This window comes from Boeremia exigua (genome assembly GCF_020726555.1).
Source record: "Boeremia exigua strain MPI-SDFR-AT-0100 chromosome Unknown C7974scaffold_9, whole genome shotgun sequence".
Lineage (NCBI taxonomy): Eukaryota > Fungi > Ascomycota > Dothideomycetes > Pleosporales > Didymellaceae > Boeremia > Boeremia exigua.
The window spans coordinates 273,534-299,088 of NW_025763526.1; the positions used below are offsets into that span (position 1 = coordinate 273,534).

A 25,555-nucleotide genomic window follows, 5' to 3' on the forward strand; every position below is an offset into this window, starting at 1 on the left:
TCAGGGAGTTGTGTAATATTTACACCTCCAATCTTCCTACACCATATGGCAGATATCGGACATCGTGCAGTACATTACTTCAGTCAGTCCGATCGTTCGCTACGGCTCCTGCCTCATGCTCAACATTAGCACGTGAGGCGGTCAGACAATAAAAGCTGCGCCGTGCTTAGTATGCTCGGTCATTGGCGCGCAGCCCCTCTGACGCTGCACGCGAGCTGTTTGCATATCTCGAGTCAAAATAGCTTCTTGGCTTCAAAAGGAGGCTACCTGAGAAGGCTGTCTTCAGGAAGGTGAAAGGTCGAAACGATACCGGTGGTACAAGCAACAAGCAAGCGCTGTTGGTAAGAACCACCGCTCCGTAGATGCTTCGAAGATGTTGTTCAACTCAAGTTGTATTTGTTGACTGGCAATCTCGTTTATGAGCTGCGCCCCGACCTGATGTTATTTTAACTGCGTTCAGCCTTACGCCTCTCGTCTCCGACTGCAGGCTGCATGAGCGTGGGGCAGTTTGGCCCTCAGCCCCCAAGCTATCGAGGCCGACGGATTGCCAACACCAGGCCAGGCGTCTCGGCACAGCCAGGTCGTCTCTGAGGAGTCTCTAAGACCCTGCAACTTGAAATCGTAATCCCATGCTTTCTCTCCCGTATGTAAGCGCGTCTGTAACTCCGCGAGGTGTCATCGGAAAACGCTCACGAAGAGCCGCATATATACGCCAGATGGAGGTAATCGTGATGGCCCCATCGGTACAGTCGTTCCATTCCTCACAGCAATAGAAGGCGTTTTCTGGGCGCTACTAGACTTCTGCTATGACCGCAGTCCGACAGGAGCTGAGGTCGGGGCGTGCGGCGCATGCCCACACCAAACCGCATCCGGCAAACGGGGTGCTAAATGCTCACTACCGCTTACCTTCAAGTGGAATAAGCGCCCCATGCAACACCAAGATTGCAGCAAACAACTCAGCCGACGCACGGAGTGGCTTACAGCTACACCGTGTTTGTGATTGTGGCCTCCTCAGTGGAGGCTCGGTGGAAGCTGGACCTATGAGCATAATGGCGGTGCGCAAATGTCTCTGGGATGCTACGTCGATTAGGTCACTTGTGCAAGGTGTATATTCCTTCCTGTTGGCACCTCAGGCGTGCCTTCGTTGTCGCCCTCAGATCACTATTGCTGTGCCACTTGTAATCACATCAGCAGTAATCATGACCCACTTCTCTCGCCGGTTTCTCTCTGTACCCTCCGTCATTCTTTTTACAGTCTTTCTTTCGTCTTTTTGTCATCCAAGGAGTATTTTTGCGTACGCGCAAGTCAATCTTACAATGGCAAACGAGTTCACCTGTCCGGCCGGTGGTGAATGGTACGCCTCCTATGAGTAACTGTGGTTCGGAGTTTATTCTGACTTTCACAGGTATGCTTGCCCATCAGGTACTGGATCGTCCAAATTTGTAGGATGTTGCGCGGGCACGGCAGATCCATGCTCGACAGGATGTGCTCAGGGAAACATTCGACCAGCGGCCTTTCCTGCAGCAAACTATGGGAAGTTTCCTGACGCGACCTGTGGTACCAACAGCGACTTCTTCACCTGCGCTCCAGGTGGTAACAACACTTTCTGGGGATGTTGCAAATCAGTTCCATGCGCCGTCAGCCCCCCAGCATGCCTTGCTGGCGATTTGGTACCGGCTTTCTTGGATCAACCCGCGCAAATCAATTTCTATGCAGCTGGCCAAGGTGAAACGTCACCTAGCACGAGTGCTGAGGGAGGCGGTGTATCGAAAGGCGTCATCATTGGTGGTGCAGTTGGTGGTGCAGTTGTCGTCTTGATCGGTCTTGTTTTATTTTTCGTCTTCCGCCGCAGGAGACGAAGTCAACGAACCGCACGAGGTGAAACTGTGGAAGTTGCCAGCCCCATGATAGACGGCGGGAAAGCATTTGGCCCTCACTCGCCTCAATTTGTTGCCCAGTCACGTAAGTGCCCTGAAAAGCAATCAAACACATCCCTACTAACGATAGAAAAGCGCCACCAACATATTCTGCCACCAACGGAGAATACTATCAAAGCATAGCGCCGACAGGAAAAGTCAACACTTACGCCCAGAACTCTTACTCGCAAGGGCAATGGGCTCACATTCAAGACGTCCCTCAGGAGATGGAAGCAGACGTTGGCCCTTCCAACAGATACTCGGAGCTTCCTGCTGACGATTCAAGATCCGAGACCCATCATAGGTACTCAGAGCTGTCTACTGGACCGAGCTGTCGAGTTTCACCACATCACACACCGAAGAGCTCTCAGACAGAGAATGCAATTGAGCCTAAAGCTCAGGGGTTAGGCGTAGTCACCGAGGATACACGGTCATGAGTTTAGCTGAGGACGTATAATGATCTCGCTGTCCGTAAACACTGCACAAAGGACATGTAGATTCACTTCTTGTATCTATTTTCGGCGGATTCGTTTGAGCACATCAGTCCTTGCTTAGCGGATGTAGCTTTTACTATCTAATTTACCAAGACTGAATTCATTTCGCATATACTACATTCAGCTGAAACACTACTGAATAGCTCTATTCAAGCGTATATATTATAACGAGAAAGACTCTCGATAAAGATTTTCACTGTTCCTGGCATTTTGTCAGGTGACCGATCTGAGTGCAGTACAGCTCTATCGAACTGAAAAGGACTCCCGCTATTAGGAAAGTTGAAAATGGATGGTGCTTAGTTCAGCCGCTCCAACTGCCACAATCCATTGCTCGATCCCAAAGCCACTCTCCTGTGAATGAACCATAATTGAATACGTCCAAGCAAATAATGAAGCTCGCCAGAACAAGGGCAAGATTATAGAGACTAATGACCTTTTTGTTCGGCCCTTCAATGATACACGCCTCATTCTGTACTTAACTGTTTTGATAGGACTCGTACGTACATACTAGTATTCAGCTTCTTCGACAAACGATCTAAGAACATCATGCTTGGCGAGTGCATGTGGAGATCGTGATTCCAGAAATATTGAAGAAACTTGCGATAGTCTATCGGAGGTAACAGATTAAGGGAACACTCGTAGCTCGAAGAAGCTTGCAGTAGGCGTATGAAGTATGGTTCTCGTCTAGTTCACTGCAATGCTGCCTTTGAAGCCTGGAGGTGGCTGGACCTTGCCAACTGGAGCCAATGAACTCTCAAACCTTCATATATACCACAAACTCGCAGTACGTCACGCAGCTACACATTTATGATTTTGCTAGAGTCCCCTGATTTCGGTGGATTCAAGCCCAGCTACGTCCGGAGTCTTCATATATGGGGAGAGACATATCGCTGTCCCGATGGGCGGAAACTGAGGGGTGCGGGTGCATATTGGGTACAATGTTCTTCATTGCATAACCTCTACGGACGTCGATATAGGTGCGACTATTTCTTGCTTAGGTCTTTTGATTACGGGCTCTTCTTCCTCGTAAATCTCTTCCACGGCCACGGTGGGAAACGCTGTCCTCAAGGCTGCGGCTAGGAACCGTATCCCCCACACTTCAGTCGTGCGATGTCCAACACAGGCGACTGTCAGGCCTAGTGCAGTCGCAGCCAGCATCCCGCTCTCACGAGGCTGGCCTGTAAGGTAGAGTACATGCCGTCCTCGAGTCTCGGAGCTCGCATTTGGCACCAACGCGCGCTCTTGTGCCATTTCGAGCACCCGAAGCACTTCTTCCTCGTTGAATGCGTTCATAATTGCAACAACACGTATCTCGTCCGATTGTCCCTCTTGTACCAGCTCCGTATGGCCAAATTCTCTCTGTATGCGATCAAGGATCGTATCACGTGGAATCTGGACCGGTCCTACAATGCCTATCTTTCTTTCTGCGTCACCCTTATAGCCCTTCACACAGAACCAACTCTCTTCCGTCATCCCCAGCCGTATTGCTAACGACGGGTTCCATCCCACGGTTAGGTTTTCATCAAAGGATGTGTGACTCGAGAGTACAAGCGTATTACCGCGTACTGCACGGCGATCGAGTTGCCAGGGCCGATGAAGGAAGCATAGAGTACGCGGCGGGCGGTCGTTTTCGGTGTGCCCTATGAAAGGGTACACTCCTGGCGTGGGAGTTATCGAAACAACGATGCGATCGACGGAGGCAAGTTCGGCGTCATATCGGCGTCTTCGTGGCACATGATAAAGGAGTGGAACATCGTTCTCTTTGAATGGTAAAAGTGAGGATACGAAGCGGGTCACTGCTGCATGAGTCGGCAATGGCATGTCTTGCAGCAATGCTGGGGTGGTGGAGCTTCCCAAAGCCGACATGTATCCATCGCGACATCGGTTTTCGGAACTAATTACGTCATCGATAATACAATCGCCACGACGCAGTTGTTGTTATCTTCTGATTGAACGGAGACGCTGGCAACAAAAATTGAATTCAGCAGATTTCTTGAAGCCAGGTATCTCAACTTTCAGAGTATATTGATGGTTCTCCATGTCAAAATGACGCAAAGGGATTGCTTACGAACGGATCGCATTGCGCCGTTTGCTAATTGGTGGAAGGGATCTGAATCTAGGCCTCGCCAGTCTCAGCTATTCTCGATTGGGAAGGGATGGCAATCGTCGAAGGTGGTAAATCTGGATTGATCGTTTTCCTCAAGGGATATCGAGATCGCGTTGGGTACGACGTATCTGAACAGATTAAAATTTGATCTTCGGCTAATGCACGAGCCATCACGCGAGTCTTCCTTTGGCTTCCAAAGTCAACCTTCGTACCATTCCAACTCACGAACTCGACGGATATCTCAAAGTCACCTCCAAGTACATCTTAAAGCGCGTGAACATGACGATAACTGTGACAACCCCCCCTATACCTAGCGTGGTGGGCGCGCTGTCATGCCAGAAAGACTCTTATCTCCAGACACTGGAAACCGAGGTTGTAGCGTGCGACGAGTACATACCACCGAAAGGAAACCAACAGAACGGCAAAGCAAAGTCGAAGAAATCTACAGATCCGTCTAAAACAAGCAACAATTCGGATTCGACATCACAGCAAACATGGATGATAGAATTTGCTGACTCAGTCCTATTCCCGGAGGGCGGAGGACAGCATACAGATCACGGTTTCATCACGCCGCTTGGTGTCAAAGGAATGAGCGCCATACCAATTGAAAACATCCAGCGCCACGGACTTAGGTGTATACATTTCTCGCATACACCTTTGGAAATCGGCACAAAAGTTAGGCAGACGGTGTACTACGCGCGAAGATGGGACCTCATGCAGCAGCACACGGGCCAACACTTGCTCTCCGCAATTATGGACGGAATGGATCTGCCCACAGTGGGCTGGAGCATGGGGCAGCCAGGAGATATGAATTACGTTGAGCTATCACGGAAGCCCACAGACGCAGAAATCGTCAGGATCCAACAAGAATGTAATGCGGTCATCCGCGAGAACCTCCCTGTCACGGTCGAGACACCAGAGGGGAAAGTATCATCAACACTACCAGCCGACTACGATGGAGAGCAAGGTGTGATCAGATTTATCAAGATTGGCGATCTTGACTACAATGCGTGCTGCGGTACACATCTCAAGCAGACGTCACATATTGGTCTGATCATGTTGCACCATACACAGTCGGTTCGAGGAACCAACTGTCGCCTCTACTTCACCGCCGGAGATAGGGCAATCAATCTGGCCACCAGTGCAATCAATGGTCTCCGCAACATCGCCGTGTCACTCTCGTCCGGCGCCGCACCTGAAGATATCGCAGCAAAAGTACAAGGTCTTAGCGAGCAGGTATCAGAAGGAAGAAAGAGGGAGAAGAGGTTACTAGCGGATGTCGCAAAACATGAGGCACAACAGATCAAGGAGACATTGCAATGTGCTGTGGGCGCCTTCTCGCACCGTCCTGACGACGGATTGGACTTCATCAACCTTGTTCTCATTGAGCTCCGAGAAACACTCAAGAGCAAAGGTGTTGCCGTCGTATGCACCGGCGACACCAAAACATCTGGTTCTTTGGTCATAACCGGAAACGCAGAGCTGGTGGCGAACCTATCAGCGAAGGTGAAGGATATAGTCAAAACAGCTAAGGGGGGCGGCAAAGGGGAGAAATGGCAAGGCAAGGTCACGGAGTGGCAGAAAGGCGAGATCGAGGCACTGAAGACAGTAGTGGAGGAATTGTGAACTCAGCAGCGAAACGATACCCAACTGTTTAACCGTTTATACAGAGAATAGAGTGCGTATCCCATCTTCATCCTCATACGCTGTACACCTTCACGGAATTAACCAACCAGTAGCTCTACATATGTGTTAGCACACTGCAACAGAAAGCCAGAGCAGAGGCAGTACTCACGTCAGCGAACGACTGCGGCTGGCTTGCCACATACGCACTACAGCTCGCATTGACCTGCGCGCACGACGTCTGGCCCCAAACCCCCCCAGCCCAATCTCCACAAAACGTGATATCAAACACGATACTCATGTCCCTGAACTTCGCGCCATAGTCGCAACCTGGTCCAAAATTTGCTGCCGGAGTGCCCCACGTACTCGGATCAGGGCTGCCACTGCGGATGTTGGCGGGCACATCGCGTGCTGCAAAGTACCACACACGGATGCCCGAGTTGGTCCAAAGCGTGGCGTATACGCCGCCGCCGTTGGCGTTGAATGCCGTGCCGTACGAGGTCGCGCTGGTGGATACGACGCCGCAGCCGTTGAAGCCGCCGCCGGCACCGCAATCCGCGTGTTCGACGCGGCGGCCTGTCTCGCCTCCTGGGCCGACGGAGGGGGTGCAGCCCGGGGAAGTGTGGAGGGTTGCTTGGTTGTAGGTGTTTAGGTGTACGCCTTCATAGATGTCGAGTTCGCCCTGATTGGGCCAGTTGGGACCGACCATCCAGCTGGATCTGTTAGAGTTTGTACAGCAGCGGGGGGGGGGGGGGGGGGGGGGGGTCATACAATGCTGGCCACGAGCCGCAGTTGCTACCTGGGACGTGTGCGAAGTCCGCAATGATGAGGCCTTGGTTGTAAGCTCGTTTGCTCTGGATACGAACGCTCTTTCGCCCTGGGCCATTGGGGTTGAGTATAGACGTGGTGTCAACTCCCATATAGACCTGACTGCCCTGTGTTCGAAGAAGACCTAATTGTTGGGCCTGTTGTGCGTTGACATACTCAACGAAGCCATCTGAGGGAGTCGTCAGTACACATTAGCGAGAGATTTCATGAGACACACGTGTGGGATCAGGTATCTGTTCCCATGTCAGTCAAGTCGACGTGTCTCAATTGCTCGCTTACAGCTTGAACGTCGAACATATTCAGCCAGTTCGTGCCATCATACGTATCAATCAATCCGTACGTGGCGACATTGAAGTCGCTTTCGACTATTTCTGACGATGTACCGTTTGGCCACCAGCCAGGCCCAGCTGGGATAGCTGTAGCACAGAGCCAGAACAGGGGAAGAGTCGCAATGGATCTGGTCAGAGACATATCTGCGGCCCGTGCTAGGGATCGCTGTGTGGTTGCACAAAAAGATAGAGTTTGAACAGCCCTCCATGTCTTATATGCATATCCTTTGTCACTGAGATCATTACTCCCATGTCTGCAGTAGCCCTCAGGCACATACTCTCTCCTGGTCAACAGGTCATGAAATGAGAATCCTTGAACATACTATCCTCCTTGCCATAGTGATACAGACTGCCATTGGTCGTATCGAAAAGAATAGTCCAGCAAGTCCGTGATATGTTTAAGAGTAGATTAAATGGTCGTTGGCATGACAAATTTCCAGCGGAAGATGAGCTCAAACAGGCATCCCAAGGTCTCCACAGTGAGCGTGCAAACACCTCCTGATAGAACGCCAGAGCTCGTGCTGTCGACGCTGGCAGTAGCCCTGTGTAGCCTCGCACTGGAGAATGAGGTGTTCCAGGGTGAGTCTCGAATGTGTGACGATGAGTGGCTCGCCACTCTGAGTGCTCCAGAAAACCTGGACCTGTGCTCCGCTGGTATAGCAGCGCGCGTGCGCACTTTCGGGAAGACTACTCGAAGCGCGGATTTAGGTTACACATCACCCAATCTTCTCAATTGCCAGGCCAGACTGACTTACAAAGCAGTAAGTCCGCTTTGCTCGACGATCAACGTCCTTATTCGTCCTGTGCGCATGTCACCTCCCCAGTATACCGAGGTCAGAAACACCCCACAACGAGAGAACGTTTCTGCACCCAAATCTTTTGTAGGATGCAAACCATCTTTATTGCAACCAGTAAGCTGTCCAACTACAACTGAACAACTCCATTCAAGTGCACACACTCTCGTCAGAAAAAGCCTTAAGAACAATACCTGAAGACCATGGGTCCCCTTTTGGTCTGATCAAATCTCACCTCATCAACGCGCGCACGGTCGAGAATTCGCATATACCGATCTATATGGAGTCATGACCAGAATGACCACTACGGTGTCGCACATGCAGGGCTTCAGAGCCACGCGAGCGCCGCGCGTGCGAGCCCACACCCATTTTGAGCGTAGGCCCCGGCTGGACATGTCGCGTGCAGCGGTGCGAAGTGACATCGCGGGCGCGATCAGATGGCGTGTGGAGCGGAGAGGGAAGTGCGGGGTCGGGGTGGCTTCCTGTTCGGGGCTGGGGCAGCTTACACATGAGATGGATTGGGAAAGTATCTCTTGACTACAACGTTGGTGCTATTTACACACTGTCTTCTTGGAGAGTTCTGCCTGAGGCTGTGGATAGGAATGATGAATTTTGTTCCGCTAGGGAGTCTGAACATTCGTCCTCGAGCGCCAGATGCAAAACTGGTCGCATGAGTGGAGGGGGTGTAATGCTTTGATGAGCATATTGAGTGTTTTGAACAGGTACTCTTCTGGTATTATCTACTTTCTTTCTTTGATGTATGCAGCCAGTTCTCTCAACTACATGGTGTCTACCACGCGATCCTCGCAAGCAGCCCCCGCGGCCATCTTCTAACACAGTATTTCCGCGCCTCGTCCAGCATCAGCAAGCCAAACCCAAACGCAGCTGGCAAGAACCAGTGCTCTACGGGCACCTGGCGCGTATCGATAGTGTTCTGCAGGCCGGGAATGTAACAGAAGATGAACACAACAACAATCGCGAACAGCATACCAGGAAACAGCAGCCAGTTCTGCGTCTCCTTGTTGAACAACGGCGGTTGTTGGAAGATCGACAGGCGGCGAGTGCGCGTAGCAAGCAAGTTGAATAACTGCATCACCACCAGCGTGACGAAGTAGATGCTGCTTGCAGTGTTGACTTTGTCGTTGATGAAGTCTGCGGTGAAGGGTTCTTCGTATTCCCCGTACCGCAGCCATACGGCGTTGAATGGGATGCCTTGCGTCTCGAGGTACCAGAACGCCATGGTGAAGGATAGGAAGCACTGTAGCAGACCGACTACAAAGTATGCGTGGAAGATCAGACGGGTGTTGACAAGGCGGTCCTTGCGGGGGTTGCGGGGTGGGCGGAGCATCACGTCGGCTTCGGGTTTCTCATAGGCGAGAGTGATGGCAGCTGCGCAGTCGGTAAGGCAGCAAATGATGATCTATGACTGTCAGTTGTGTCCTTACTTGTAAGTGTTGTGGAGGGCACCTACCATGAGGAAGGATGAGAGAATTTGGGGAATACCGAACGCGACATTAGTAATGACGGGCCAGAGCTCAGAGAAACTGCCTGCTGGAAGTAGGTAGACGATCGTCTTCTTGAGATTGTCGTAGACCAGGCGACCGTATTGTACTGCTTCCACAATAGCGGCGAACGAGTCAAGGAGAACCATGTCAGCAGCCTCAATAGCGATGTCTGACCCGCTGCCCATGGCGATACCAATATCGGCAGCCTTCAGGGAAGGTGCGTCGTTGACACCGTCACCAGTCATACCGACTATGTTTTCGCGGCTCTGAAACTCCTTAACAATGCGAAGCTTCTGCTCAGGTGTTGTGCGTGCGAAAACGATCTCTTGGTATTGACAGAGCTGGTCCCACTGCGCATCGTTAAGAGTAATGAGTTCTGGTCCACTTAAGACAATAGCCTGCCTTGTCGTTCCGATCTTGCCGTCCCGACCGAGAGCGCTGATGTCGTCGACGATTGCCGAGTTGGATATAATTCCGCACTCCTCTGCGATGGCCTGTGCCGTGAGTTTGAAGTCGCCAGTAACCATGAAGATGCGAATGGAGGCACCGCGCAGGATTCGAACGACATCGGGGATCTCATCACGCGGAGGATCGACGATACCCACCATACCGACGAAGGTAAGGCCATGACGAGCAGCGACGAGGACCTCCTTCTCGTGATTGGTAGAGAAAGGGGCAACAGTTGGCTTCTGCGCGAGAAGAATGACACGCTTACCTTGACGAGACCAGTCGTCCTTGATTTGCTCGATGCGGGAAACTTGAGCTGGCGTAAGGGGCACAGTCTCGCCCTTATCGTTGAGAAGAGTATCGCAGCGGCCGAGCAGAATGTCAGGCGCACCCTTAATCATGAGGGTACTGGAAATGTTAGCTCTATGTTTACGAAGATAGTGAGCGACTTGGTACTCACGTGTTGTTACCGGTCGCATCTTTGTCAGCCGGGCTTACGAGCCGAACCATGAACTTGTTCTTGCTGTTGAAAGCAATCTCGAAGACCTTCTTGTAATCACGGCGGAGTTCAGCCACTGAGCCAAGACTCTCAGAGAGACGAAGCAAGGCCTGATCGGTCGCGTCGCCATTGATCTTACGATCAGCAATGGGGAGGTGCATAGTGGCAGCGTCAAACTCGCCAGAGTTGCAAAGACCAGCAAGCATACGTAGTCGATCGATGACGTCTTCCCTCTTCTTAGAGAGAGCAGCGAGGTTGTTCTCGGATCGTAGGGCGGCCATGAGATCGCGAGCGGCTGCGGGTGTGTACTCTTCGCCTCCAGCATATATGTCCGTGACGACCATGCTGTTCTTAGCAACTGTTAGCGGATCGTCGTTACAGTCAACAAGAAGCTCACCTTAGTCAACGTGCCTGTCTTATCAGAGCAAATGACGGAGACCGAACCAAGGGTCTCAACTGTCTTCAGAGACTTGCACAGAATCTTGTTCTTCCTCATGATGTTCGCAACGATGGTCAAACTTGTGGTAAGAGCAATCGGGAGACCTTCAGGTATAAAGGCCACTGCCGCCGACACGCAGCTCACGATCAGGAGAGGAACATCGATCCAGCCTGGGTAGTCTTTGCGCAGCCATGCCGCCCTGTAGCTTTATTAGCAGTGATGATATGCGCAACGGCTGGCCATCATACCAAAGAACTACTATAACAATAACCACCACTGTGATGAAAGTCGATATGATGAGCACAAAGCGAAGGATTTCCTTCTGCAAAGGCGTCATGCCAGTCTTTGGATCCGACGTAAGCTTCGCGATACGTCCGAAGATTGTACTGTCACCAGTAGCGACGCATACACCAATGCAGCTGCCGGAAATGCAATGTGTGCCTTGCATACCAATGTTGTTTGTCTCGAGGTAGTTGTCTTCGGTTGCGTCGACTGTGGCATGGACAGGCTCCGATTCACCTGGATGTTGTTAGCTTTGCTGGTACTTCGTAGTCATCATACATACCTGTAAGAATGGCGCGATCGAACATAGCATCGCTGGACACCTCGACAAAGCGAATGTCGGCAGGCAGTTTGTTTCCTTGCTTGATGACAATGATGTCTCCAGGAACTAGGTCAAGTGCCGACACACTAGCCTGGGAACCATTGCGAATAACGATGCACTGATCAGGAAGCATAGTTCCAATGGAAGCCATCACTCGACTCGTAGACCAGTCCTGCCATGCATTGAAAGCAGCCTGGATGAGCCAGACAGCGATCAGGACGCAAGCAAGCGCCAAGTTGGCTACCGCTGGCGGATTACCAAGAGGCCTCCACGCGATGAAGACGAGGATACCAGCGCCGAGGAGAATACTTCCAAAGCCTCCAAAGAAATAGCCCGTGATCTTGCCAAAGAGGCCTGATGGAGGGGGTGACATCTTGTTCCTGCCATGCTCGGCAATCCGTCGCTTGACCTGATCTTCCGAGAGGCCCTGGCTGGTATCGACAGAGAAGCGGCGGCAAAGCTCATCGACAGCGAGAGTGTGCCTAACAATGGTTAGTAAGCTGTATCAAGATCGAATTTGCTCGTCAGACGCACCATTCAAGAGCAGTCAGGTCAACAGCGCCTTTCTCCTTTGCGCGCTTGATCTCAGACTGTTTCTTCTGGTTCTCCTCATCGACTTCGATTGAGAGCGTACGGTAGGTGATAGGCAGCGCAGTACCGGGGTCTACGTTTCTTGTGCCGCCACCTGCACTGTGAATCGAAAGACTGCTAATACTATTGCGACGGTGATGACGCTGGAGCGCACGCTCATGCGCTCCAGGACCTGCTTCCTCATCAACGGTATCGAAGCGGATCCGCTGAGCTGATTTGTCCTCTTTGTCCATCGCTCGCGAAAGAAAGGGGTCGGTCGCACTGGGCAACTGGCTGTTTCACAGCAGACCCGTGGAGTTGGAAGGGAGAAAGACTTGAGAATGTAGGACCGAAGAGAGCAGAAACTGTAAGAGCAAGCATAGGTGCAGTGAGACTGAGCGATTTATACAAGTTCCCAGAATAAGAAATGATATTCCTTCAAGGCAGTGCATTGTGTTCCAGAGGGGCTCTGCATCCGTGTCAAACACGTGCTTCCCACGCTTCACCCGACTCTGGTCGTTCGCCGATGTCAGGCTCAGGCAAGAATATTGCTGTCTTGAGCGTCACCGGTGCCATGGTACAAAGCGGTGTCCAGCCTGGGTCGTGGGATTCGACGAAAAATGGCTCATACATGTCAAGCAGGCGGATGCAATGTGTCAATCGTGCTCGCATCAGGAATGCCGCCGCGTGTCTGCACGTGTAGCGTAATTTCCTTGTGTCGATGTCATGTTTGTAGCTGATGCAGGTTAGCGATGAGCGATTTATGATATCTGCACGTGATACACAGCCACCCCAAAATGCGACAAATCCACAAGCTTTTTTGGTTGTGCCAATCGCAGTGTTTCCTGCTCGACGACGTCTCCTGTACGACGCCCACAATCTTCGGAGTACCGCGTTTCATTTCAGGTATTGTGGCTGCTGTGTTGCAATGCGGCAGCGCATATCTGCCGCGTCCAGATCCAGTATTCCGGATTCCAAGCTGCATCCTTACACACATTCTGTCACTGCAGATTGCAGATCGGCCCTGCTTTTCATGTTTACATTGCCTAACATGTATGCGCATTGGAGCCCTAATTACTAGATAGGGAGAAGCATTTCCAGAGAATGTATTGACATTCATGGATCCAATGTGCGCGATAGATCCTTTGAGCATCGCTGCAAATTTCTCGCTGTTCAGGCGCTTCAAGATAGCCAGGAAAGTCAAAGCTAGAACTTCTCTCTATTGTTTGCGGCTGCAAAATCTTCACGAAGCTAAGAGCCCGTTGCGTCGAGTCAGTAAGTCGCTCATGGGGCGGGAGCATCCGTCGTCGAACCCTGATGCATCACTTCGTGGTACCGATACGCAAGGTGCGTGCATCGCTTATGCGTGAATTTGCAGCTCGGTGCCCGCGCGCAGCAGCATGCCCGACGGAAGACCTGCAGTGAATCCGTATGGTCGAGGTTACGATCGGCTGGACGACCTGCAGATGCTCGGTGTGGAGATGCTTGTGCAGGCACCGATGTGTCTTCCCCTCGCGTATTATTGGGCAGGCCATGTTATTCGTACATGCCGTATGGATCATTTACCCAATCGATCGGCCCAGCATAGGGCTGGTATGTGTCACGTCAGACTAATGAGTGACCAGGCTGCAGGGCGGGTAGTCATTGTCGACTGTTCCCACGGAAAGCATGGAGTAATTTTGCCATTCCATGTCTGTTCAGGGAATGTAACCTTGGGCTGACTTTTAGCCTAGATCATAAAGAGGTTTTCTAGCCGAGTCTTTCTTCTGACATGTAGCGAGCAGGCGATCCAGAATAGGAGCCGCCTTAGACTCCCTATAGTCTACCCAGTGACAATGTTCGAAAGCATGCTTACAGGTACTGTGGAGCTCCCGCTAAACGGTCAGTCAGTGCACACGAAGCGTTTGATGGCAAGACATGCTTACAAACGCACATGTGGTGAGCTTCGAATTGAGAACAGTGCTCGGCTAAGACACTATGGTACGTGACTCACAGATAAACAAGCAGGAGTGCGGTGTGATCAGATCATTTCAATTGTTGACATTCGTAGATGCTTCGTTATGTTCCTCCGAGTCGTGGTAAATCTTGCAGATCCCCGACATTTCGTTTCTGGTGACCTCGCCGGGTACACTTCAGTCCAATTCTGTAAAATACATCGCTTCATCGAGAAGCTCAAACATCGATCGCGTCGACCGTGACACCCTTGACCCACGTGTACTGCATGACACGAGCAACCTCGAGGGCCGAGTCGTGGGAGGCCAAGGTACCGACCAGGTAGAGGCTGGCATCAAGGCCTGCAGTGACACCGCCGGTGGTGATGATACGCATACCGCCCAGCGGCATGGAGGCGCGCCTAGCAATGGACTCGCGGCGGCGAGAGTCGCGCCAAGCGTTGCTGCCCTTGCGGGCAATGGACATCCTGCGACCATTCTGAGTAGTGGTGCCGTCAGGGATGTCTCCCGAGCGATCCTTCCTGATGATGTATCTGCCTGTGTGAGCAATCGTACCACGAAAGTGTATTATAGATGCTTACGGGTTGTCATCGGGGTTCTCGCCCAGGTCAAAGCGGGCGTTGTTGACAACGTAACGCTCCTCCATCACGTCGGTACGCATAGACATGTCACGCTTCGCAGCGTCCTGGCAGATGGTCTCCAGACGCACGTAGTAGTCTGGGTGTGTTGTGGCCGCCAGACCCTCGAGCATGCCCTGCTGAGCGAGCAAGAGAGCACCGACATCAATGGCAAGGACGGTGCGCTCTTTGGCAGGGTTCTTCTCCTGCAGCTCGACGTACTTGGTGAGGAGGTTGAGGGGCTCGGTCTTGTTCTTGAGGACGTCGAAGATGCCCTCGCCGCCGGGGACGATGATGACATCGAAGTCTTCGAGCTCGTCGTTGGCATCATCGTAGTCCATATCAGCCTTGATGGTGAGACCCTGGACAGAGGTCATAGCAGCTTGGGTGCCAACAAACTGGCACTCAAAGGCCTTGCTGTCTGGAATTGGCGTCAGCGAAGGTTCAAGAAGGGATGCAGCCACAAGGAGGATGTGAGCTCGATCAAGCGGAGGGCTTACTCTTGTCCTTTGGGTTTTCGAGAGAACGGCTCAAGACCTCGAGTGGACCAGCCACGTCGAGGGTGTTGTAGCCAGGGAAGAGGGTGAACAGCACCTTGACCTTGTCGTCTGGGCCATTGGTGCTGTCAGCGATTGCACTCATCTTGAATGATCTGCGGTGGGATTTGTATAACGAGAATTGGGGTGAATAGTGGAATGGTGAAGGATTGAGACGAAAGTGTCGTGTGTGGAAGATGAATCAAGACCGCAGCGCGCGGGGCAGTACTGTTATGTATGGTCGGCTGAGTGTCACCTGCTCGTCTGTCGCGTCACTGTGAACTACCCCAGAAACGAGCGACGCACCCCCGCACGGCTAGAGCCACACAAAGCCCAAAGCGCTGCAGTTCAGTGGGGCGGCACGCCAGGTGAAGGGCCGTCTTAGCGTGATGAAAGCGCTCGGCCCGCACTGCCTGAGGCAACATCACCGAGCATCCGAAGTATGTGAACGGATGTCAAGGATGATCCACGGGAGAGCAGAAGCATGCTGAACGAGGATTTCAGATCGCGCCACACGAAGCAGCAGATATTGCTGCAAGTCGACGATCATTACACAGCCCTTCCTTGTTGACATTCAGCGTTATTGGAGATGGAGGGTCTCCACGTTGACGTGACTGGACTGGACACTCATTCCAAACGTCAATGCCCGTTCGGACGTCTCGGTGTGACACAGGTATAACCACATATGTGCGTGTCGCGAATTGGCATTGGGTGGGTTTGCTGCGGCAGAAATTGGCAATGCTGGATGGAGCCTGCATGCCAATTGACCTATGAACTGGCTCCTTCCGTCCAATCTTGCATGCATTGGCGTAACTACAATCAGTCTCCGGTTGCATCGTTGTACACCAAGAAAAAACACCCACAAACTGCGTCTCGCATCATGTCAAATACTGTGTCGGTGGTGCTCCATCGAGTGATAGTGGCATGACCGCGGTCCGTGCTCTAGCGCGAATCTCCAGAGAGGCTCTGAACTTGACAGCCAACACGCGCAACATGGCACGACCAAACCCGGCCGACGCGCCATCCACGTCCGAGCCGACCATAGAGCCTTCTACCCCTACGACAAAGCCTACGAAAGCACAGACAGCACCTCCACCCGAGTCGAAGGAGAGCATATGGCTCCGCCGCGCTGCGATTCTCTCCTTTTGGGCAGTTGTCGTCTTGCTAGGACTGCCAGTATGGTGGAAGACCACAGCCATCTACAGAGCGGACCTGCCGCTGCAAGACATGACGAATTGGGCTGAAGGGAAGGTGTGCAGAGTATGGAATCCCCGGACAGGCCAGGCTGACTCTGGCCAGATTTGCAAACCAGTATTCCCTTTACGCATCGCCGTCGAAGCTCCATTTCCCGTCCAAGATGCCGCGCAGCTCGTCCGACTGACACAACATGCCATCGACGACCGTAATGAATTCTCTGCACATCACCTTCGCCTGATGCCGGCCGAATCTCCGTGGACTGCGAACGCCTCTCAAGACGTCGTTGTCGACGGAACGAGCGTCAGGAGTGATGACAAAGACATCGCTCTCGTGATTCGCATGATCCAAGTGGAGACCGGGGAGACACCGCGATCGCACCTCCAGCCGTATTCGTCGACGCTCGATATCTACTACTCTGCCACCCAGCTTCCTGCGCAATCGTCAAACGCCTCACCGCTCGCAGGTTTCATAGCAGAGGAACTACACACACTTTTCGCTGAGGAACAGGCACAGCTAGCACACCTGCTGGCTGCGCATCCCGGGGCACAGGCTGCGCGGAGCAAGTCGCTCTCTCCCGAAAAGCATAGCGAGCTGGATCGCCAGTCGACAAGGGTCCTCAAGTATGCACCGACCTACCACCTCACCTTCTCGTTGTTTGGTCCTTCATACGCACCATCTGCTTGGAACATCGAGGCGGCCCTCCAGTCCTACCTGAACCCATTGCTTGAGTCGTTCTCTGGCATCAGCAACTTCACTGTTGATTCACAGGTCCAGTTATACGCAACTTTCTCTCCCTCCATCCACCAACCAGAGTACGACGAGAGCTTGAAGGCCTGGACACTCCGGAAGGAAGACCTCAGCGGCTTCATCAATGCTGCTGAATGGCCGCTGAGCCCAAGCATTGGTGAGGGACCAACTGTGAATTTTATTCTATATGTACCGGATGCAAACCAGTCTCCTTTGCTGGTGAAAGAGAGCGCAGCGAACAGTTGGCTGGTTCCGCAATGGGGCGGTATACACATCTTAAACCTCCCAAGCGGCTCAGATACACCCAGTGTCTTGACCACTGAGGACCTTGCTCCAGCTATGCACACTTTCTCGGACCAACTGACATCATTGTTTGGCCTAGCGCGAGCCCCTGCCTCACTGCCTCTCCGCATCTCCACACTGGAACGCGTGCGAGCCGCATCGCTTATCTTCTCGGCTTCGTCCACCTTGGGTGCACTAGCTCAAGTGTACCAGAAACTGCCGTCCATTCCTGTACCTGACAACGTGGCTCAATCCGTAGATTCCGCTTTGACTCATCTACAACAAGCATGCGACTATCTCCGAGAAGGTCGGTTCCAGAGTGCTTTAGAGCACGCCCGGGTTGCAGAAGTAGAGGCTGAGAAGGCTTTCTTCGAACGATCCATGGTCGGTCAGGTCTACTTCCCTGATGAGCACAAGGTTGCTGTTTACCTACCATTGCTGGGACCGGTCGCAGTACCTTTGGTCATGGCTGCGCTCAAGGAGCTCAAGGGCGTGATATCTACACTGAGAGGGAGATGAACATTGATGCACTTTCGCAAGTAGTAGGAGCATACATATTACCAGGATCGATGTGTGCCAAGTTTAGTCTGTCAGTAGCAGTCGGGCTCTCATGTTCCAGGACAAACAGCGGATGGAGGATGTGAGCCAAGTCCACCACGAAACGATGTAAGAAACTTTCATAGAATGCTTCCGCTTACAATACAGGAAACGCTTACCTAAATTTCAGCTTTAATCATTATTATGGCTACAAGTTTGCTGTTGAAGCTGGTCAGCTTAAAGTTGGTCAGCTTGAAGTTCACTTGTCCGTCGTTTATCCTGAAACATGAGAGCCGGGCATCCGCGCAGTTCAGACCTCGGATGCCGCCCCCTCTCTTGGCTGAGGATCAACTGCAGAGTGGGCCACTTGCGCGGTCATAGCTCTGCAGCTCCAACCCGCATTTAGCTGACGCTAAGCCCCGCTGCGGGGTACCCGTACGTGAGCTGAAGCTGGAAGGGCCCAACGACCCATACAGCCGTGTCAGAAGTGTAGCGGTTCAAATACCAACTACACAGGGAAGCAATCAAAGACCTCGTCTTATCAGCAGTGTGAGCGGTCACTGTCAGATCTGACCGTCTGCTCACTAGAAACGTCAAATGGCGTTCGGGCTGCTCGGGTTGCATAGAAAGAGGACAATGGTATAGCATTGGTAGCCGCCAATCTGGCTCCACATACTTACGGCTGAAGTCGACATCTGGTCAGCCATGTCATGATCCGTTCCGCTACCGTATATAAGTACCGCAGCTTGACCCCTCTGGATCAGCGGCCGTTGCGCAGCAGTTCATAGTCAAACAAGATACAATTCTGATTGTCTATTATCCACCATGCCTCTCTCTGATCAGGGTATTCAGGGCGTCAAATCTCTTCTAGACGCAGTCACTGGCGAAGGACCAGCGGGCGCACCCGGTATATCTTTCCACGCCGTCGACAGGTCGGGTAAGACCCTCGTTGAGCACCAGGCGGGAAATCTCAGCATCGATAGCAAGCAAGCTATCAACGAGGACACACTTTTCTGGATTGCATCATGCACGAAGCTTGTCACCGCCATTGCCTTACTTCAGCTTGTTGAGCAAGGTAAGATTGGTCTTGATGACGCTGAGGCTGTCAAGAAGCTTGCCCCTGAACTCGGCAAGAAGCAAGTGTACGCAGATGGCGTCAATGGTGTCGACCAGCAGAATCCAATCACACTGAGAATGCTCCTTTCGCACACCGCCGGCTTTGGATATGTGTTCTTCGATCCCAGACTGCAGTCACAAAACGACATCGAAGGCCAAACGGGCGACGTGAACGATATTCTCAACGCCCGACTTGTCAACCAGCCTGGATCTACGTGGGAGTACGGCGTAAGTACCTGTGCAGTCACCAGCGTTGATATCATGCTTACAGCCGCGTAGGTCAACGTGGACTGGGCCGGCATTCTCCTCGAGCGTATCACCGGCCAACGCCTAAACGACTACTTCAATGAGCACATCTTCGCCCCCCTCGGCGTCGACACCAAAGGCGCGACCATGTTCCCCCCAGCTTCCGCGCACTCCAACCTCGCAGAGATCCACCAGCGTGACCCAGAGTCGGGCGAAATGCGCGTCCGTGACCACTTCTACGGCCGCCCGCTTATGCAAGACACTGCTGAGAAACAAGACGCATTCTACCAGGCTGGTGGCGCTGGCCTCTTCGCTAAGCCAAAGGAATACGTCAAGATCCTCGCAGCGCTGTTGAACGAGGGCACCAGCGCGGCTACTGGCAAGCAGATCCTCAAGCCCGAGAGCGTTGAGCTCTTCTGGGAAAACCAGATCCCCAACCAGTACGTTCTTCCCCTTACACTACTCCACCCACTAACACCCCCCAGACCAGACTTCGCCCGCGGCGGCCCACCCCCTGCTAACCCGCTCCTCGTCAACGCGGCCCCCGAGTTCTACCCACAGCCCGGCAACCCGCCGCAAGGCTGGACATACGCGGGTTTCCTGACCATCGAGGCCGGGCCGTCCGGGCGCGGCGCCAACACGTTGTGGTGGATGGGGCTGGCGAATTGTTTCTGGTGGGTGGACCGCGAGAGGGGCGTTGCAGGGCTGCTGGCGGGGCAGGTTCTGCCGAACGGGGACCCAAAGTTGATTCCCGCGTGGTTTATGTGTGAGAAGACGATTTATGATAATTTGGAGTAGAGTGTGGTGCAGGGGGAGGGGTAGGGGGAATGTGTAATGGCTTCTTGCAACTGTTGCAACACGGTCCTACCGAAAGAGAATGCATTCATACTGCTGATTCTAAGTGTTGATTACTTGTACTCTGATTATATCTCTGCTCATTAACCAACATAAAGAGAGGCACTCCTCTTGAATTGGCTCGACCGTACAGCAATCTATGGCATCCAGCAGAATTCAAGATCAGATATAGTGTTGAATTAATAGATTGAGACAGACTGTTGAAATAATGATGGATTAATATTATTGTGCTGCTGACGGACATCGAAGGCCTGGTCAGGTGTTTCCGCGTTCGAATGATTTCGACTTACGTCATCGACGCGCTCACTCATCGCTGCGGCCTATTCGACTCATACTACACCAACGCGTCTACACAGATGGAAGCTCCCCATCGAGTACCGCTATGGGTGTCACCGGCCTTTGGACTGTTCTGCAGCCCTGCGCGCGGCCCATCAAGATCGAGACGCTGAACAAGCGGCGCATCGCCGTCGACGCCTCGATCTGGATCTACCAGTTTCTCAAAGCTGTGCGCGACAAGGAGGGCAATGCGCTGCGCAACAGCCATATTGTCGGTTTCTTCCGCCGGATATGCAAGCTCCTCTTTATCGGCATCAGGCCTGTCTTCGTGTTCGATGGCGGCGCACCGGCGCTCAAGCGACAAACCATCAACCACCGCAAGTCCCGTCGCGAAGGCAAACGAGACGATGCAGTCCGAACCGCTGGGAAGCTCCTGGCGATTCAGATGCAGAGGGCTGCTGAAGAGGAGGAGCGCAAAAGGAAGGAGGCCGTCAGACACCCGCGTGAGGTGGTGCAGGAGGAAGAGCTCCCGGAGACTCTAGTGTACGCAGAAGAGATTCTGCAGACACAGCAAGAGCGCACACAGAACAGAAAGTTCAAGAGGACAGATCAATATCATTTGCCCGATCTTGGTGTGCCCATGGCAGAGCTAGGCGCCGACGACCCGCGGATCATGTCGCTAGAGGAGCTCGAGGACTACGCGAGGCAATTTGACAGAGGAGAGGATATCAACGTCTACGATTTCTCCAAGATCGACTTTGACGGCGTCTTTTTCCAGAGCTTGCCGGCTGCAGATCGCTACAACATCCTGAATGCTGCTCGACTGAGAAGTAGATTGAGAATGGGCTACTCGAAGGATCAGCTTGATGCCATGTTCCCAGATCGAATGGCGTTCTCCAAATTCCAGATCGAGCGCGTTCGCGAACGCAGTGACCTCACGCAACGACTCATGAATCTCAACGGTATGAACGACGACACGACGTTTGGCACGAACCGCATCGCTGGCGACAAGAACAGGGAATACGTTTTGGTCAAGAATGAGGGCGTCGAAGGAGGATGGGCTCTCGGCGTTGTGACGAACAAGGATGAGGGCAAGGCTCACAAGCCGATCGACGTCGACCTGCCCTCACGGGCCGCAAAGCTCGAAGAGGACTGGGAGAGTGAAGACGACTTTGAGGACGTGCCTATCGAGGGCCTGAATAGGCTGCCAAAACCAAAACCTGGTCCCAGTCGTGAGACTGTTGAGGGCCGTGAATTCATATCGAATGAGCTGCGCAGGCGGCGACAGAACTTTTACAAGTCCAGAAAAGATAGACCGACCCAGTCGCGACCTCGTAGAGCTGCTCCTGTCAGGGAGGATTCGGATTCGTTGTTCCTGGCTGAGAGCAACGAGGAGGAGGAGCAATGGGAGAACGTACCAACCAATCCTGAAGACGATTTATTCGAAGCACCAGGTGACACGGCGGAAGACGAGCAACTGCAACAAGCCATTGCTCTTTCAATGCAGCAGAACGACGACGTGGAGGAAGAAGAGGAGCCAGAGGAGCAGGCGCCCCTTAAAGAGTATCAACAGAAACGTGCTCAAGAGTCGAATCCATTCAAAGCTGCGAAGGGATTTGGAGGACTGGCCATTGGGAAACTAGCCAATCAGCGTGCTAACAAGCTTGCTCCAAAGGGCCCTTTTGAGGGCAGCGACAGTGAAGGAGATGACATGGACCTGCAAGCAGCGTTAGCTGAATCTCGTCAGTCCAAACGGTCGACCAACCCACAGAGACCTCCAGCTGCGTCATCTGAGAGGCCTGCACCTTCAGCAGCAGCCAAAGCAGCTGATACAATGAACATGGGCGGCTTCGATGGGCCGTTGCCTTTCGAGAAGCTCAATCTGGGAACCTCGTTGTTGGGCAAGAAGAAGATGGACAAGATTGAGCAAGAAACTGCAGGTGGTTTCGAGAAAGACACTGACGCGAAGAACAAGTCTGTACCGCTACCGCCGTGGTTCAAAGGTGAGCGAGATATTGGACAGGAACTGGACGAGTATCGCAACGAAGAGAAGCGAAGGTGGGAGGAGGACCGAAAGGAGGAAAATGAGCAGTTCCAGTTCCAGCAATTGCCTCGCTTGCGAAAGCACGAAACGAGGGAAGTCATCGATTTGGATGTAGACCCTAGTCAAAGCCAGAAAGAGAAGCAGGTCATTGCCTTGGACTCGGACGAAGAAGAGGATGTCGAGATGGAAGATGTACCAATGAATACCGTTCAGTCAAAGAAGCTGACCATGAACGATCTGGTTAGGACAGATGACACGGCAGACAAGATTCAAGTTGAGCCACCGAAACCACTTGTCGAGGATCAAAGAGCACCTCTTGAACAGAACCCAAAGCTGGTGATGAAGACACCATTCGCAGATGATTCTGATGAGGAGCCAGTAGACTGGTCGGAAAGTGAGCCAGAGGAGGGGACAAATACTTCTTCAAAAGCAGCGCAGGCTAAGATCACAAAAGAGGTCTCTTTGCCATCAAAATCGCCGTCGCCAGAGTTCGAGGATGTTCCCATGGCCACCGAGCCATCATCTGCACCAGCAGCGCCAGTTGCAGAGGCAGCAAAGTCACCATCCCCTGAGTTCGAAGACGTTCCCATGCACACTGAAGCTACAGATGCCCCGAAATCACCTTCGCCGGATTTCGAGGACGTTCCCATTACTACAACTACTCGTAGGCCCCGCCGCAGCCCATCTCCTGACTTCCTGCAAGGACCTGATGATCTCGAGATCCCTATAGTCCCACATAGCGGACTCGTAGATGATAACGTACCCCTCGAGCTACCCGGACACGACTCCGACCAGTACTCTGATCCTGAAGACGAAGAGTTGTTTGCATCCCTAGCCGCGGAAGCAGAGGAACACAATCGCTTTGCTCGAGAAATCAACACCGCTGCGACTAGTGTCGATTTCGAGACCGAGCTCAAGCAATTGCGCGCTCAACAGAAGAAAGATAGGCGAGATGCCGATGAAGTAACGCAAACCATGGTCGCCGAGTGCCAGCACCTCCTCTCCTTGTTCGGTCTCCCCTATATCACGGCACCCATGGAAGCTGAAGCTCAATGCGCTGAGCTCGTACACCTTGGCCTTGTCGATGGCATTGTCACGGATGATTCTGACACATTCCTGTTCGGCGGCACTCGCGTATACAAGAACATGTTCAACGCCGCCAAATTCGTCGAATGCTACCTGTCCAACGACCTGACCAGCGAATTCAGCCTGACGCGCGAGAAACTCATCGCCATCGCCCAGCTCCTCGGGAGCGACTACACTACTGGCATCCCCGGCATCGGCCCCGTCACCGCTCTCGAAATCATCTCCGAGTTTCCGAAGCTCGAGGACTTCAAAGACTGGTGGACCGGCGTGCAGAACAACTCCATTTCCCGTGAAGTTGACGCACAAAACCCCTTCCGCCGCCGCTTCCGCAAATCCCAGGCTACCAAGTTGTTCCTGCCCCCCGGCTTTCCGGATCCGCGCGTCGCCGATGCGTACCTGAATCCAGAGGTCGATTCAGATCCTCAGCCGTTCCAGTGGGGAGTGCCCGACCTCGCGGCGCTGCGCGCGTTTCTCAGCGCCCAGATTGGGTGGAGCAGCGAGCGCACTGACGAGGTGCTAGTACCTGTTATCAAGGACATGAATAGACGAGAGAAGGAGGGCACGCAAGCGAATATCACGCGCTTCTTTGAGGGAGGTGTGGGCGCTGGAGCATTTGCGCCGCGCGTCAGAGGGAATGCGGGGAGTGGGCCGAGTGGGAAGAAGAAGGGTAAGGCTGCGGCGGGGAAGAGGCTTGGTGCTGCGTTGTCGAGATTGGCCGAAAGGGAAGGCGCGAGAGGTGGAGTGGATGATGAGGGCGATGAGGAGGGGGATGAAGATGGTGCTGAGGCCGTGGACGCTGGAAATGCGAAGCGGACAAAGAGAAAGGTGCCTGTTTCGCTGGCCGCTATGGAGGAAGAGCCTGCAGAGGTCGAGGAGGATGAGGATGAGGATGCGGCGTATCAGGAGCCGAAGAAAAAGAAGGCGAGGAAGACGCGCAAGGCTAAAGCCTAGTCGGCACCTTGGATTTTGGATACACGATCAAAGCAATTACAAAGGTCTCGTGTCATTGAGAAACTCTCACAGCCTGCGAGCACGCGACAGCACATACACGCAAACGTCCAAGTGCATACAAGTTTTGATTGTCGTTTCGTTTTATATACGGCGTTCCAGCATCTTCCTAAAACCTTAAGCGCGTCTACAACTCATCCTTGCTCACACCATCAATGCTAACCAGCTCGGTCTCAAAGATCAGCACGCTGTTCGCTGGGATTGGCCCAGCGCCCCTGCTGCCGTATGCCCAGTCCGGCTGGATAGTCAGCTTCCTCTTCTCGCCAGGGCACATGTCGAGCAGGCCCTGGTCCCAGCCCTTGATGACCTGGCCGCTGCCGACCTTGAAGCTGAGGGGCTGGCCGCGGTTGTACGAGGCGTCGAACTCGGAGCCGTCAGACTCGAGGGTGCCGCGGTCTGGGGGGTTGTTAGTGGGGTATCCTCTGGAAATCAGGCTCAGGTGCAGAGGGAGTGACGGAGGGATGAGGTCATGGTCGGGAGGCCGAAGAGGGGGAGCGTACAGTGGACGTGGATCTTATCGCCGGCGATGGTGGGGCGCTTGCAGTCGACTGCGGTGACGACTTCGGTCTTGAGGTGCTGTAGTGCTGTTAGCTACCATACGTATGCAGGGTCGCGCTCGAGCTTGAGGGCTGGAGGAGCTTGGGCGGGTGGGTACCTCGTTGTTGATGGTCTCTCCGGCGAGCGCGGTCGCGGCAAGGGCAAGAACGGTTGTGAGCTTCATATTGGGCAATTGGGGTGTTTGGTGTAGAATTGCAGGTTTGCGAGTCTTATGGAGCTGTACTTTAGAGGCGCCACCAGGGCGGTGGGAGCTTGGTGTGGGGTAGTGCCAAGGGAATCTGGCCTTAAGGGTCCGATCGACGTCAACTCAGGTCGTTCCTCTAATGTAATTGTTGTTACTACG

At 53.2% G+C, this 25,555-nt stretch overlaps 11 protein-coding genes across 11 annotated transcripts; 5 read left to right on the forward strand and 6 right to left on the reverse strand.

Moving 5' to 3' along the window:
* Positions 1–1,316: 1,316 nt before the first annotated feature.
* On the forward strand, positions 1,317–2,353 carry C7974DRAFT_435498 (uncharacterized protein; the record flags this gene model as incomplete). The annotated part of the gene is made up of 3 exons (XM_046145066.1): positions 1,317–1,354; positions 1,406–1,962; positions 2,013–2,353. 3 exons carry the CDS (start codon positions 1,317–1,319, stop codon positions 2,351–2,353), a joined length of 936 nt encoding a protein of 311 aa, XP_045994480.1.
* A 1,002-nt stretch (positions 2,354–3,355) lies between these two features.
* On the reverse strand, positions 3,356–4,231 carry C7974DRAFT_316004 (uncharacterized protein; the record flags this gene model as incomplete). The annotated part of the gene is made up of 1 exon (XM_046138540.1): positions 3,356–4,231. One exon carries the CDS (start codon positions 4,229–4,231, stop codon positions 3,356–3,358), a length of 876 nt encoding a protein of 291 aa, XP_045994481.1.
* A 565-nt stretch (positions 4,232–4,796) lies between these two features.
* Positions 4,797–6,143, forward strand: C7974DRAFT_316547 (Threonyl/alanyl tRNA synthetase; the record flags this gene model as incomplete). Its single annotated transcript, XM_046138565.1, has 1 exon — positions 4,797–6,143. One exon carries the CDS (start codon positions 4,797–4,799, stop codon positions 6,141–6,143), a length of 1,347 nt encoding a protein of 448 aa, XP_045994482.1.
* A 115-nt stretch (positions 6,144–6,258) lies between these two features.
* Positions 6,259–7,501, reverse strand: C7974DRAFT_363249 (endo-1,3(4)-beta-glucanase-like protein; the record flags this gene model as incomplete). Its single annotated transcript, XM_046139756.1, has 4 exons — positions 7,248–7,501; positions 7,186–7,201; positions 6,924–7,137; positions 6,259–6,853 (listed from the first exon to the last, which is right to left on the reverse strand). The coding sequence occupies exons 1-4, from the start codon at positions 7,437–7,439 to the stop codon at positions 6,259–6,261; spliced, it is 1,017 nt and encodes a 338-aa protein (XP_045994483.1). The 5' UTR covers positions 7,440–7,501.
* A 1,051-nt stretch (positions 7,502–8,552) lies between these two features.
* C7974DRAFT_457820 (uncharacterized protein) lies at positions 8,553–12,409 on the reverse strand (the record flags this gene model as incomplete). Its single annotated transcript, XM_046146067.1, has 7 exons — positions 8,553–9,511; positions 9,563–10,451; positions 10,504–10,892; positions 10,940–11,180; positions 11,230–11,500; positions 11,547–12,067; positions 12,120–12,409. The coding sequence occupies 7 exons, from the start codon at positions 12,407–12,409 to the stop codon at positions 8,882–8,884; spliced, it is 3,231 nt and encodes a 1,076-aa protein (XP_045994484.1). The 3' UTR covers positions 8,553–8,881.
* A 113-nt stretch (positions 12,410–12,522) lies between these two features.
* C7974DRAFT_224548 (uncharacterized protein) lies at positions 12,523–13,431 on the reverse strand. Its single transcript, XM_046137239.1, has 2 exons — positions 12,947–13,431; positions 12,523–12,891 (listed from the first exon to the last, which is right to left on the reverse strand). The coding sequence occupies exons 1-2, from the start codon at positions 13,306–13,308 to the stop codon at positions 12,636–12,638; spliced, it is 618 nt and encodes a 205-aa protein (XP_045994485.1). The 5' UTR covers positions 13,309–13,431; the 3' UTR covers positions 12,523–12,635.
* A 670-nt stretch (positions 13,432–14,101) lies between these two features.
* C7974DRAFT_224578 (class I glutamine amidotransferase-like protein) lies at positions 14,102–15,522 on the reverse strand. The gene is made up of 3 exons (XM_046137240.1): positions 15,225–15,522; positions 14,689–15,145; positions 14,102–14,640 (listed from the first exon to the last, which is right to left on the reverse strand). Exons 1-3 carry the CDS (start codon positions 15,364–15,366, stop codon positions 14,328–14,330), a joined length of 912 nt encoding a protein of 303 aa, XP_045994486.1. The 5' UTR covers positions 15,367–15,522; the 3' UTR covers positions 14,102–14,327.
* Positions 15,523–16,093: 571 nt separating this feature from the next.
* C7974DRAFT_224596 (phosphatidylinositol-glycan biosynthesis class S protein) lies at positions 16,094–18,116 on the forward strand. The gene is made up of 3 exons (XM_046137241.1): positions 16,094–16,193; positions 16,240–16,511; positions 16,560–18,116. Exons 2-3 carry the CDS (start codon positions 16,254–16,256, stop codon positions 18,003–18,005), a joined length of 1,704 nt encoding a protein of 567 aa, XP_045994487.1. The 5' UTR covers positions 16,094–16,193; positions 16,240–16,253; the 3' UTR covers positions 18,006–18,116.
* Positions 18,117–18,793: 677 nt separating this feature from the next.
* C7974DRAFT_473850 (beta-lactamase/transpeptidase-like protein) lies at positions 18,794–20,209 on the forward strand. Its single transcript, XM_046146579.1, has 3 exons — positions 18,794–19,367; positions 19,419–19,825; positions 19,871–20,209. Exons 1-3 carry the CDS (start codon positions 18,849–18,851, stop codon positions 20,181–20,183), a joined length of 1,239 nt encoding a protein of 412 aa, XP_045994488.1. The 5' UTR covers positions 18,794–18,848; the 3' UTR covers positions 20,184–20,209.
* A 268-nt stretch (positions 20,210–20,477) lies between these two features.
* C7974DRAFT_398683 (uncharacterized protein) lies at positions 20,478–24,695 on the forward strand. The gene has a single exon (XM_046142345.1). The coding sequence runs from the start codon at positions 20,623–20,625 to the stop codon at positions 24,595–24,597; it is 3,975 nt and encodes a 1,324-aa protein (XP_045994489.1). The 5' UTR covers positions 20,478–20,622; the 3' UTR covers positions 24,598–24,695.
* C7974DRAFT_398684 (uncharacterized protein) lies at positions 24,696–25,550 on the reverse strand. Its single transcript, XM_046142346.1, has 3 exons — positions 25,310–25,550; positions 25,155–25,230; positions 24,696–25,050 (listed from the first exon to the last, which is right to left on the reverse strand). The coding sequence occupies exons 1-3, from the start codon at positions 25,373–25,375 to the stop codon at positions 24,782–24,784; spliced, it is 411 nt and encodes a 136-aa protein (XP_045994490.1). The 5' UTR covers positions 25,376–25,550; the 3' UTR covers positions 24,696–24,781.
* Positions 25,551–25,555: the final 5 nt, after the last annotated feature.